The 13,826-nt window shown below is 33.8% G+C and overlaps 3 protein-coding genes across 7 annotated transcripts; all 3 read left to right on the plus strand.

Annotated features, from left to right (window-relative positions):
* Positions 1-835: 835 nt before the first annotated feature.
* LOC106674255 (GATA zinc finger domain-containing protein 14-like) lies at positions 836-5,624 on the plus strand. Of its 2 annotated transcripts, XM_014406874.2 has the most exons (6): positions 836-1,051; positions 4,303-4,828; positions 4,890-5,056; positions 5,116-5,254; positions 5,317-5,400; positions 5,462-5,624. In XM_014406874.2, the coding sequence occupies exons 1-4, from the start codon at positions 990-992 to the stop codon at positions 5,228-5,230; spliced, it is 870 nt and encodes a 289-aa protein (XP_014262360.1). In that variant the 5' UTR covers positions 836-989; the 3' UTR covers positions 5,231-5,254; positions 5,317-5,400; positions 5,462-5,624. The 2 variants fall into 2 exon arrangements, with proteins under 2 accessions (XP_014262360.1, XP_014262359.1); XM_014406873.2 differs by lacking the exons at positions 4,303-4,828; positions 4,890-5,056; positions 5,116-5,254; positions 5,317-5,400; positions 5,462-5,624 and adding an exon at positions 1,284-3,050.
* A 563-nt stretch (positions 5,625-6,187) lies between these two features.
* On the plus strand, positions 6,188-7,785 carry LOC106674016. 4 transcript variants are annotated; one of them, XM_014406446.2, is made up of 5 exons: positions 6,188-6,280; positions 6,969-7,122; positions 7,180-7,299; positions 7,356-7,513; positions 7,583-7,785. In XM_014406446.2, exons 2-5 carry the CDS (start codon positions 7,057-7,059, stop codon positions 7,749-7,751), a joined length of 513 nt encoding a protein of 170 aa, XP_014261932.1. In that variant the 5' UTR covers positions 6,188-6,280; positions 6,969-7,056; the 3' UTR covers positions 7,752-7,785. The 4 variants fall into 4 exon arrangements, with proteins under 4 accessions (XP_014261932.1, XP_014261928.1, XP_014261930.1 ...); XM_014406442.1 differs by lacking the exon at positions 6,188-6,280 and adding an exon at positions 6,384-6,517; XM_014406444.1 differs by lacking the exon at positions 6,188-6,280 and adding an exon at positions 6,388-6,589.
* A 4,467-nt stretch (positions 7,786-12,252) lies between these two features.
* On the plus strand, positions 12,253-13,590 carry LOC106674015. Its single transcript, XM_014406441.1, has 5 exons — positions 12,253-12,335; positions 12,757-12,944; positions 13,001-13,114; positions 13,168-13,319; positions 13,382-13,590. The coding sequence occupies exons 2-5, from the start codon at positions 12,924-12,926 to the stop codon at positions 13,545-13,547; spliced, it is 453 nt and encodes a 150-aa protein (XP_014261927.1). The 5' UTR covers positions 12,253-12,335; positions 12,757-12,923; the 3' UTR covers positions 13,548-13,590.
* The last annotated feature ends 236 nt before the right edge of the window (positions 13,591-13,826 follow it).

Genomic DNA, 13,826 nt, shown 5'->3' on the forward strand with positions numbered 1-13,826 from the left:
ATTCCTGCAAGGAAAAAAATTATATTTGTTTTGTTAATAAAATGTCCATTAACTTTATTTTCTAAATAACCCCGAATAAATATTCCCAATATTCCAGTTGGCTTAAGTAGTATAAACCAAATATCAAAAGCTAAAGAAGTAATTAATTTTTTACTTAAAAATAACAGTGAAGTTTATTTTTTTACAGTAAAACAATTAGCGTTTTGGAATCTGATTTTTGCATAATCTAATGCTTTTCTGAACCAATTTTGAAATACTTTTCACAATTTTACATAAATATTTAGAAATCGTGAGATGCGGTCTGGTGTGATGTAGGTTTCAGAAAAAGAACAAATAAAGATGTTTTTCTGAAACCTACATCACACCGGACCCCATCTCACGATTTCTAAATAAATATCGATTAACGGTCACTAATCACCAAACATTTTACATAAAGTCGAATGTACTTAATGAATCTGCAAATGAAAAAGTCAGTTACCATTGGAAAAGAAAACTTTAATTTTCAAACTTTTTTTCAGAAATTGAAAAAAAAAGTGTAATTTCTGCAATGTCTAAAAGTAGAGCTTAAACTTTTTTTCGAGTTGGGTAGTTTTTGAGAAAACCAGGAGGTACACTAGTAGTTAACTTATATATTATTATACCAATTCATTAATTATGTAACTTATATATTATTATATGCTTTATAGTAATCTAACATCAAATTTATGATAGGTATATAAAAAAGTTGTTAAAAAATCATTTATATGACAATTTCACTTTCTGGAATTGCTTGCTTATATTGAATTCACTAAAAGAAAAAAAGAAGCACTGTTCCCTTCAACAAGAAAATTTCAAAATATAAATAATTTAACATCTGTCTTTTCTCACAACACACACATCACACACCGAACACACATCTTTTCAAAATGATATAAGCCACCCCGTTTTCTCTTAGTATTCAGAGCGCAAAGGTCACATTTCAACCGTGCAGATGTAGCAAATTCAGAGCAATGGATCCATACCAAGAATTCCTCATACGTGAGATGCAGCGCTTGACAAACAGGTTGCTTGCGTGAGTACTGAAATTGTTTTAATATCCTATCAAAGAATCAATCATTCACCAATACAAAATTTCTTGAAAATTGGCCCAGGCGTAAAAGTATTTTTGGCATTGCATACAAAAAATTTTCTTTAAGAGGTTGTCATAAAACTGTAGAATAATTGAAATTATATTGGATATGCTGCTGCTCACTTAGATTTTAATGCTCAGTTAGTAAGGTTGTTGATACTTTACGTATTTGTAGATGTCAAGAAGAAGTGTGGAGAAGAAGAACAAAAGCGAGTCTGACATGTCCTCCGTTTCAACCACGTGCACCACGTCCAACGTCTTATTGTCTCCCTAGTCCTGCCAATCGTTTCTACAATTGTAATCGTCCTGGATGTGCTTGTAACAAACGTTCTATTAGCTGTCTTTCTACACAATTGACTCCTTTCCAGTCGCAATCTATGCTGCGTAACAAAACTGTTTTGCTTCCAGCAGAACTTACAAAGTATGAACAGAGGATACAGAAAAACACACCAAAGACAAGTTATCAGACGGAGTCGAAAGAATCTGACAAAATAATATTATCTCAAAGAGAAAGCCCATTTGAATCGACCAATCGTCTGATGAATGTGCAGACTGAACCATCGATCAGCCCAACAGATAGCATCGCATTACATTTAACTGCCCATTTTCCAAATCAAAATCAGAAATACAACTCTCTGACTAAATACAATCCTGCGTCTAGTATTCTGACTACGGCCAACCACCAAGGAACAATATTCCAACATTATATGCCTATAGAAACTAGTAGGTTGTATAAAACCCTCAATATGTCTTTAGGTAATATGAAAGCGCAGCAGTTTAAAAATCAAACAGCTTCAAATTCAACAATACAACAATCAAATAAAATTACAGTAATGCCAACCCATGATCAGTATAAAGAGCAGCAGCATAATAGTAAATTGGTCGTCTTACCAGCTAACATAATCTCAGAGAATAAGAATCTATGGGTAACAAACAAGGGCGACACAGTGACAAACAAAGTGAATAAAATGGTTGTAATGCCGAGCCAGCATTCGATGAAAACGTTAGAACAAGAGCCCAAAGAAATTGTTGGAAAGTCAAAAATAATTAATCACCAGAGGGCAAAACAAAACCCTCCCTCGAAATTGCCGCAAAGGAGCAATGAAGCAAAACCTCGTCCCAAATCTAATATCGCCACTCATTTTGTGGCTACATCACCCAGTGTACCGTCGGCAAATCTGACAAAAACCCAGTTGTCCCTAGCACCATCTTTTTTGACTAGAGAGATGAAAAAACACAACTGTCTTTCTATGCCTCCCAGAGTAAAGAATATAACTTCAAAGACTCAATCGAGCCACATGAGAATAAATAAGGAATCAATTTTGCCAAATTACCCTACACTTGGTACAAGTTCAAACCAAAACTATCTCAATCAACAATCACGTCAAAGCCAGCAATCAAAGAGTGCGAATTCCAAACACTCAATTAGAATGTCAAATAAGGATCAAAATTTCCAACATAATCAAGGGACGATTACAAATTTTAGTTCAGATAATATTTATAAAAGTAGTCAACAAATGATGGACCTACCGAAACCGAGGCCGAAGAGCTACCACGGTCCTAAAAAACAACCAGTAAATACTAAACAACGTCCAATGACCAATGTTGCCTCGAATCAAGGAAGGGTGCGGCCGAAATCACATGCGATCAACTCAATGCAAACAGTGGTGCATGAGGATTCGCGGAAAATAAAAACTGCTACTTCAAATAAAACTGTGATGAAAATTCCTAGCTCAAAGAAAATAGCTAGTTCTCAAAAAGTGATAACCTATATATCGTAACAAAAAATATCAACTAAAAACCTGGTACAATCAAAATCTCAAGGCAGAAATTTCAAACCAGGCCCTAAACAATTTGCTAGAACTAAAACGAAGTAGTCACCACTGAAAATCACAACACAACTAAAGTATAGAAATAAAAACACATTACCACTTTTATTAAATATAATAATTAATTAATATTAAATAATATAAAATAATAATATTAAATAAACTATATTTTGGTTGAAATTCACAGCAGAAAAATTTTAATTGAAATTCAAAAAAGTTCAAAAATCAGTTTAACAATCCCTTAAGATAATATACCACTGAGTTTAATCGATTATTCCATTTATTTATTGATGAACAAAGATGAAAATGCCAAAAAATTAGGCCTACTTAAAGATATTAAAGAATAAGCAAATAAAAGACAAGAAAAAGAAAACTAGAATATGACAAATGTTTTGTTATGTTAAATTATGAGATGTTTTCAATGAACCTGTAATTTGGTCATTATTGGTCATTTAGTCTGCCTATATTCACTGGTTTGGTCTGCCATGCCATGGTTTGGCTCAGGTAATTTGCGTCAAGTTTCTTTTACATAATTTTATTATGTGAGAAAAAACTTCTCAAAAATTGTGAGATTTCCTCTGTGTTCAGCGAGTCTGTCAGATGAATTTTGGCATTTTTCCATCTTTAACATTGTCAAGTTGTTGTTTATAAAATAAACTAAAATAATATAATATTAAAGAAACTTCACAAAAAATCATCCAGACCCAACAATGGTCTGACAGACCAACCCAGCGAGTATAGGTAGACCAAAATGATCAATAACAATGAAATTACACAAGTTTGTGTTTGAATTTATGTATGTACATGTTTGTGAGTAGCAAAATGTTAAACATTTATAAAGAACAGGAGTTTGAAGTGTCAGAAAATTTTAAATTCTTAAAGGGAATAGAATTTTTTTAAGGGCCTTATGAACTTTCATTTAAGCCAAGGAACATGATATGTGGGATGCGTTTTTTTTTTTTTTGGGGGGGGGGGTTGTGTGAAAAACTAGGCCAGGGGCAACAGTGGGAATCGAACCCAATGAACGTGGGTTCTAAATGTGAGGGTCTATCATACTGACCAGTCAGCTACCGCGTCCCCGTAGAAAATCTTTGATAAAATAATTCCTAAATAATAGATCTATTATCTAGTCTCATCTATTAAAAATATTACTGATAAGCTAATGACAAATTATTGTTATAAATATCCAGATTTTCAAAAAATAAAATTTTTTGAAAAGGTTCAAAGTTTTTTAGGAAAAATGTTTGATTCTTATTATTTTTCTTTTTGGTGAATCGTTGAAATGACTTTGTTTTAATTGAAACATGAACGCTCAGTATTATTGATATGAATGTAATTTACTGTGTGAGATTCTTAAAATTTTAGTTTAGAAAAATCAGCGTCACTCAGAAATGTTCCGACGAAAGATTGGTCAGCGGTAAAACACAAAGTGGATTGTCATCAATCCCGCAAGCTGCTCCGCCGGCCCAGAGTGGAGAAATTACCGCCGAAAATCAATTTACAAAACTATAACAATATGATTCTGAAAAAAAATTATTCTCAACGGAACAGCCATACCATTCAGGATAATCAGAGCTTTCCCAGCAACGTGAACTTCCAAAACATCAACAACCTACAGAACAACGCCAACAGCAGGATAGAAAACTATCAGATGAGCCCTACCCGCAAACACAACCAGAAAACCCACAACAAAAACAACTACAACAAAAACAATTACAACCAAAGCAATTACAGCAAAAATGATTACAACAAAAACAATTACAACCAAAACAATTTCAACAAAAACAACAACCAATTGCAAAATGATGCACTTGAGGGGTTGTGTGGAGAAATCAAATCTCTCATAACTCAGGTTGTAAATGGAGGTCAAAACAATGCACCGCTCAATACTGTAAGATCACCATTATAAATCACAAATTTATTAAAGAAATTACAATAATCAAACATTTCAGATACATGCACCTGGTTATGGGACGCCTCGTTCATATTATGAAAGAGACAACTATCCTTCTCGTAAACCGAGTCTATTAACACCTACCGTTTCTAATCTGCGATACAGACACTGCAATCATTGTGCTGATGAAGAGTCCTATAACCCTTGTTATTCCTTTCATGATAGGTAATTTTTAAAATTAAAGTGTTTAATTAGACAAAAAAATACTATCAATAAAAATATAGACCAAACAGCCTCAAGACTGAATTTTTATACGTGAGACAAACACCAATGGATGGGACAAATAACTGTGAAAATCAACCATATAGATATAATCAGGCTGCTGGAATAATAAAGTGATGTTCAATGGAAAGAAGATAAAGTGTAATAAATAATTTTTATACATTACAAACTGAGGTAAAAATATTTTCATTTTATGTTCACAGTTTCCATAAGAAAGAAATGTAGTTGGAAGACACAAATTTCCACGCGACTCTGATGTGCAACCAGAAACTCAGATTGCGAACAAAGTAACTCAGTAAACACACTCGCAATTTCTGATTTAATTATTAAATAATTAAATTTTTTTAGGCTGAAAGGATTAAACAAATTAAATGTTTTGTTGGACAATCTCAAACTGAGGAGAAATGTGAATACAGCGTTCCAAAAAAGTGCAACTAGAAGAAATACTGAGAGAAAACGGGATGGTTTTGAAAAAATGTGAATCTATAAATAAAACTTTTTTAAAATTGTATTCATGTTTATACCTAAGCATTGCTGATAGTATTAAAATCAATAAAATCATAAAAATCATGAAAAAAAAAAAAAAAAAAAAAAAAAAAAAAAAAAAAAAAAAAGAGACACGCAGACAATCTGGGACAAAAGGAAGGTCAAAGACACACCCTGTGCTTAGTACTATAGTTTATATTATATTTAGAGTGAATTATTTGTTATTTCAAGTGGTTAGTAGTTTGCTTCCAGTTGTTTTTGGATCTATAGTAAGCACGGGTACTCCGGACCTCCCCATTATATGGGTGAATACATGTTGAACACGTTCCAAAAATTTTGCATTTAAATTTTATCGAGAAGTTGAAATTTTAAAAGAACAATTTGGTTTTAAATTTCAATACTCTGACTCAATAAAACTGTATTTGGTATGTTAATACAAATCAATTTTTTTAACCGCAAGATAAAAAGCATAATTCTTTTCATAATTTTACTTTACGGTGCTAGATCGTTATATATGATTTAGTGAAAAAAATGATTTAACACTTGATACTAGATTGCAGCATCAGCTGTTAAAAAATAAACTGCTCAAAAAGTTTTATGCGATATTTTACATTTGGAAGTTGGTCTTGTTAAATGAAAAAGATGCTTTTCTCGTTGTTCCATGAGAAGAAGAGATTTCAAGTAACGTCGAGTGATTTTTACATGACATGCACAGAACCAAAAATCCTTGAAAAATTGCTTTTCGTCAATTTTAAACGGGTTTAAATATATTTTTAGAGTACATATTTCCTTTTTCACTATCATATGTTCAAATATCATGTAAACAAGAAACTCAAGACTTCACAAGCTATTTTTTTAATGTGAAAAAGTCAAAATTTTACATTTTCTCCTGGTGGATGTAACTTTAAAGCTGCAGAGGTAGTGACTTTGTAGTATTACCGTGTGAGTTTCTGTTTTAACGGACCAACATTGGCTATCTGACGAAATTAGGTAGGGAGACGTGTTGTACAACTGCCAATTTGATTTGCGTCTAAAAATGTGCAGGAACAATCGACCGAATGTTGTAATTTTCAAAATGTGAATAATCCTATTTCCAAATTTTTAGTCTATATAAAATCTGGACGAGTTTTAAAGCCAGCAGCAGGAAGGAAAAAAAATGACGCCGCAGTTCAACACTCATAAATAAACTTTCCCTTAAATAAGTTGTAATCACTATTTTCTCATCCAGAGAAAGAATCCAGAGTTAAAAAAATTTTCAAATATCTTTAAGAACAGCATACAAGATAACAATTTCATATAAAATATTTATAAGTGTATCCAAAATAATATTCCTAATGAGTTATATTATTTTACTGTATATTTTTTTAAGGTGATAGATGAATGAAAGAGATGAACGCCAACATGCGCCTTTTTTGTTTCACTCACCGTACTGAGTAAAAATATTACAAACTGCAGCTATGGTAGGATGCAGTCCAACGCGCCAAGGAAATGACAACAAAGTTCATGACTTTAACTGTCAAAGGGTTAGTTAAAATTAAAAAAAAAAGAGGAAATACTAACGGATTGTATTTATGTTTCAGTTGAGACAGTATAACACAGGGTTTTGTTCTGCTTTAAAACTTTTGGAAGGCGATGTGAGGGCTGTTTACTGTGATTCAAGACAATGTGATGGAAAACCTCCATATTCTCCTGCACCTAATGTAAAATATAAAAATGATTGAATCAGAACTATATATAATTTTTTTTTCAATTGTAGATAGAACTAAAACAGTTCTGTTTGTGCAAAACTTGTGCATGCAATGGCCCTGCCACGCCGACTCCGGGGGACTACTGTCTTGTTAAAGGGTGCAACTGTTGCAACCCTTGCTGTTGGTGTCCTCCCAAGTGTATCTACATCCCACCTGTAGCAGACGGGTAAGGACGAAATGCGTTAACAATCAAACTTGTTTTTTTGTTTTTTTTTTGCATCTATGTTTATTAAAGGCCGCATGAGGTGAGAACCGAGTTCTTCTACTTGAAACAAGTCCCGAATGGGACAGACGAAGAAGGGAATCAAAACTATTATTACTACGAGGATGGCGGATTTACGTACTTATGCCGTCCAAGGAACTCGAGGGGACAATGGCTCAAGACTTGCCATAAAGCTTGTTAACGTTTAAAAATAATGAAATATAAAAAAAATTGTACTCATTGATGTCATTTATGGAAAAAAACCTGTTTACAATTAAAAATTATTTGTTAGTATCTATCTTGGCAACATTTTATAAAGTTTTAACAGACTAAAAAAAGGAAAAGAAGTCACAAGAATATTATATGGTATTATTATATCACATTATTATATTATATCACATTATTATATGGTACACAGATGGCCCAAAATCCCATAAAAGAACAAGTCAGGAATATTCTAGGCAAGCCCAAAATATGAGCAAATAAATTATTACATACTAAATTCATGTGCCATAGAAAATCATAACGTTAAACAAATCCTAATAAGATCAGAAAGCCAAGCAGCCCTCCTAAAAACATTAGTATGTAAAAACATACAAATTAGACAACGAATTCATCCAAAATTATCAAAACCTGGGAAAACATTATCCGAACAAGCAGTTAAACTGGCCAGAGCTTCAGTGACCAGATCTATCAGACTCCTACACCTCCAGATAGGGGGGGGGGACAAGAGACAATATACTGAAACAGTAACGTAAAAAAATCTAAACACCAGACAAAATAAGAATCAGTAGTATCAGAACCTACACTCACGATAACAAGGTCATTCATAGACTCCATCTCTGAATGGATCCACAAAAAACAAAAGAAGTGGATGAAATTCAGAGGGGTCAGATAGTTAAGATTAAAGAACCCTCACCAAAATTGTCAAATACATTGCTACTGCTAGACAGGGTAAAGCTCAAGGTAGATATAGGGTTATCAGCCACTAGTATCAGAGAAAACACCTACACTTGGGTCAATAAATGATGACCCCCCCCCTTTTTAGGTTATGCAAGAAGAAACTGCCACCCAGATTTGAAAGCAAACTGCTCGATGGCATCTAGGGTACCAAGAAGACCCGGGGAAGAATTGCAGCAATGACAGTCTTACTACTTCTTCAAAGATGGTCAATTGAACTGAACTAAGGAACTAGGAAAAGTACTATTGTACTTATGATTCAATATGAACATGAACAGGATGTTTGAATTTAATCAAAACTTGCGAATAAACCTAGGTACCAAAAAAGAATGGGAACAAGAGGGAAACACCTCTTTCAAGAATGACACCATCCTTTGGCACACAGAGGATCTAGAACACAAGAAGGTACAGGATACCTGGAACCAAATACTCAGAACCCATGGGAAAATCCACCAGTATCTTCCAAGCTGAGATTCATGCAATCGAAAGATGTACCCAACTCAATCTAAGTAAAGGGTACAAAAACAAGAATATAGCTATCATGTCAGCCAAGCAGCCATCAAAGAACTAAGCTCAAATATCATTAGTTCAAGGATGGTGCTGAACTGCAAAACCAAATTAAACATATTAGGTACGCAGAACAAAGTCAGCCTCTGCTGGTCCCAGGATACAAGGGGGGGAAGGCAACAAGAAAGCGGACACCCTTGCAAGACAAGGTGCTGCTACACCGCTGACAGGACCTGAACCCTTATATGGCATAGGAACCTACACTATTAACGAATATCTCAAACAGAAGAAAAAAAAGAAAATGAGGGATCTATGGAATTCATTCATTAGACACAGCAAGCATCTTCTAACCAATTTTGGAAGGAAAGAAATTACAGAATGTGTCAAGGGAAGCGGGAATAAACTGTGAATCCTAATAGGATTCCTAACAGGACACTGGAAGTTAAATGGACACTTAAAGAAGATTGGAATAATCCAAAATGGCACATGCAGATTCTGCAAAGAGGCAGAAGAGACACCACATCTACTAACAAACTGCGAAGCTACACTAGCCCGCAGGAGGAAATATTTTGGGATGTATAATGTGACCATAGAAGAGCTTCAACCACTGAAACCGGGCCTGTTAAGGACTCACCGATGTGCTTTAGGCAGAGTACGAGGGATACAATAGCTCTTAAAGGGCCTCTATGATTCAATACATGCTACTATAGTCAAACAACAGTGTTTGGGAATGACAAACCCCCATTTACTCCTTATCATTCTCATCATGAAATGCCACCCACGTCATCTTTAAATGTGAAGCACCAGATTTATATAGACATAACCTAGGGAACCAAGAAGACCCCGAAGAAGAATTGCAGAAAATAAACTTCTTACTACTTAAAAGAAAGATCAAGTCAATTGAACTGAACTAAGAAACTAGGAAAAATACAACAAACTGCAGTGATTGGTAATTCTGAACACACGTTTTTTCATCAACATCATGGTCAAAGGGACAACAAGGGAACTTGGATTCCTCAAAAGCTTGACAGATGAAAGTCAAAAGTCAACTTCTTTGCCCTGCAGCAGGAACAATTTAATTTTTTATGATATTTTTAGTTGGATTTTTTTTACAATAGTACAAAAATGGTCAGTATTCATTCTTTATGATTTTAAGGACAGGTGTGATATGTTCCTTGCCTCTAATGCAATTTTTATATCCATGCTTGCTGAACAATTGATTCAATTGAACTGAACTAAAGCACACAGGAAAAGGAAAAAAAAGAAAAATAACCAAAAAGGCAGTAGTTTTTGGATAATATAAAACCCATTCTTCCTAGCATCCTTCACCTCATCATCATCATCATCATCATCATCTATAAAAAAGAATAAATTAAATCTTAAGTCTATAAAACAAAGTAACATACTCTTAAGAACCTTGGTGGCTGAGAGGTTTGGGTGTCTGGCTTGTATTTGATATGCTGATAACCCAGGGTTCGAATTCCAGCATAGCCCATAGAATTTTAATAGTGAACAATTATGAAAAAGTATTGTTAAGTGGTTTGACATCTCATCCTTGGCACCCTACACATTAAGCCTTTCTGTAAGACAGGAATTATTTACCTACCCACAAGAAGAATTTTTTTTTGTAAAAGACAACTAAATAGGGGCATCAGTGGCCACAACGGTTGACATGGCATTCACCACTGTTAGGTGTAACATCTTGGGTTCGAATCCAGTGGGCCTGAATTTTTTTTTTCAAAAACCCTGGCAACCAGAGGGTTGATATGACCTCTGTGTTGTGAACCCTTGTAAAAACATAAATTTAAAAAAACCTTCAAGCCCTATTTGTACCCTTAAAATAGTAAATATCTGAAGAAAGTACTGATCAAATGTATTTGGTATATTAGGGAAATTAAACTAATCTTCAAATATCAAATAGTGCTAAAATTAGATAAAGAATTTCTTCTAATGTTGTTTTTGATATTTGATAATTATTTTTTATTATTATTATTTATTTTTATTACAATCTGTAATTATTATTTACAATATGTAATTTGCGGATACATGAACTTATGTACAACTATTTACATTGAGGGGAGAAAATAATCAATGTTATCCTCCCTCTTCACTTTATGTTTTTTTTTACAGTTTACTCGGAAAGCAGGTCGCGGTGCCATTTCCTCTTAAGACGCCTTATGGGGTTGTAGGGATGGGTTCTATCGGACAGGGCTTGGGCAAGACTATTTGGATGGTGGGAGAGTTTTTTGTGAAACTTGGTAAATTTTTGGATATAAGGAATTTGAAGGTCGTTGTGGAGGGTAGCATTTGAGATATAATAAGGAGCATTTACAATGGATCTGAGGACTTTAGATTGAAAGGATTGGAGACGTTGGATATTGGAAGGTTTAGCGGTTCCCCACAGTTCTATTCCATACGTCCAAATCGGTTGTAGTAGTGTTTTGTAAATTGTAAGTTTGTTTTTTGTCGATAGTTTAGACTGTCGTCCTATAAGTCTGTGCAGTAGACCATACCGTCTGTTTAGGTTTTGTCGTGTCAGTCGTGTATGTTGATTTCACGTTAGTCTAGGTGGAACCCAAGGTAGCGAACGCAGTCGGATTTGGGGATAGAAATGTTGTTGTAGTATATCGTGAGAGGTTTGCTTCGGAGTGTAAATGTGACATGGACGCAAGTATTATCTTCATTTTTATCGATGAAGTTTATCTTCATTTTCCATTGTCTACACCAATCTGCTATACATGAGATATGTTCCTGCAGATCTTCCGAAGCAACCGCAGGATCGGAATTGGAGGATAGTACAGCTGTATCATTGGCGAAGGATGCAAGTAGGGTGGTAGGTTTAGTGGGAATATCTGCATATAAAGGATGTAGAGGATTGGTCCGACACACTGCCCTGCGGTACTCCCGCAGCCAGAGAGCAGTATAGTTTGAGTTTGATAATTAAAAGAAATACTTTTAAACTACTTTATGTTTTATTCGACAAATTCAGATTTACTTCTCCGTACAAGGATTTTTGGTGGTTTCTAAAATAATATCCTTTAATCTAATTATTTTCTTATGGTAGTACCTTCATTGAATATGTGTTAATATTTTTCTGAACATTCAATGTTATTTACTGCCAATGTGGGCATTTCTGTCTGTTTGTTAAGCATTAACACACCACTTTTTTAAAATTTTTTTAAAAATATTTATTCAGTTCTGTTAAAACTAATTGATTTTTTTTGTTTTTTAAATATGATTTTGTTTTAATATTTTTTCCCCACCATGTGTTAATTTGTCATTTGTTTTATGTGAAAGGAGTAACTCAAGTTGTGCTGTGGTAATTTTTTTATTTTTCTCATTTTTTACCTTTCTTTTTTAACATTTGTAGTCATAAATAATATTTCATTGGATTATTATTAAGCGCAATATTACAAATTAAATAATGTCAGATTTGGATTACAGTCAATCATAAATATTTTCTAAAGAAAGACTTCATTTTTCCTAATTTTCTGATTTGAAATAAGATCGATAAATGTTTATGATAAATTTATGAAATAGTAATATAACTCAAAGCGTTATTAAAGAAAATCTCAGTATTTTGAAAAAAAAATTCAAAATTTTATGCTAGAAATTTTCTTCAAATTTTTACATCTCAATAATAGATTATTTTTATGTTTTAATACATTCACAATTACCATTATATTTCTACAATTGTTTTAATATACTGAAATGAAAGTAAATTGTTTTGTAATATAAAGTTAAGGAGGAAGAAGAAAGGTACAATCCTAACTAGGAGCAAGACCGGCCCAAGATGTCAACCAAGAAAATCAATAGCTCCTATTAGGAAACGTTACCTGGGCTGAATGAACTTTTAATTAACTTCAAACTATAAACAAGTCCTAGTCGAAACCGATCAAAACTAGCCATGGACGTCGATTGCGCTAAGGCATGTCAAATAACATTTTAAAAATAACATTGAATTTAAGGTTCATTCTCGTTTAGCTTATAAAATACAACCGTGGCCTCGCGTGTGCCGTGGACTGCTTAAGATCCGATGCACACTCTTTGATGAGTGATGCCCTCAGTGTAAAACCAGGGAGCAAGCCTCCACTTTATGTAAGTTTGATTTTGTGCACAGTTGTAGGCAAAATAATAAATCAATGTCACAGCCTAGGGAGAAGGCGTTTTTACTCGCAAAAAACTGCGCTTGTAATGGGCCGGCGACGCTTTCCTCCGGGAACTACATCTGTTTGAAATGTTGTAACAACCCATGCTGTTGCTGTCCGAATAAACTGATGTATTGTCCTCCAGTGCCTGACGGGTAAGATGATAACAAAATCTAACAAATCCGACCTTTGTTTCATTTCAACGTTGTTATTCCAGAGACTGCAGAGTTAAAACGGATTTTTTCTACCTGAGACAAATGCCAAAAGGATGTACGGACTACACTGGAAAAGAAGAGTTCATCTACGCTCATGATCTCGGAACTGTTGAAATGTGTAGACCTCGAAATTCTTACGGTGAATGGACTAGGACTTGTCGATATTAACAATGAACACAGTACAATAAATAAATTTCTCCTAAATTGATTATTTATTTGGTACAAATATATCTAATGTCTAGAAGATCTACCTTAAATTGGGACGAGAAGTTGTATAAATCTATTATTTAAAAACCTTATAGAAATGGACTTATTTCATTTTCAGATAAAGTTGGATCAATTAATGCGTAATAAACTCAGGAACTGTTAAACCTTTGAATCTTATAGCTTATTAAATTCATTAGTTTCATGGTCTGCTTGACCAATTAATATCTTTTAATTAATTAA

This window comes from Cimex lectularius, unplaced genomic scaffold, assembly GCF_000648675.2.
Source record: "Cimex lectularius strain Harlan isolate CLEC.00 unplaced genomic scaffold, Clec_2.1 scaffold89, whole genome shotgun sequence".
Taxonomy (NCBI): Eukaryota; Metazoa; Arthropoda; class Insecta; order Hemiptera; family Cimicidae; genus Cimex; species Cimex lectularius.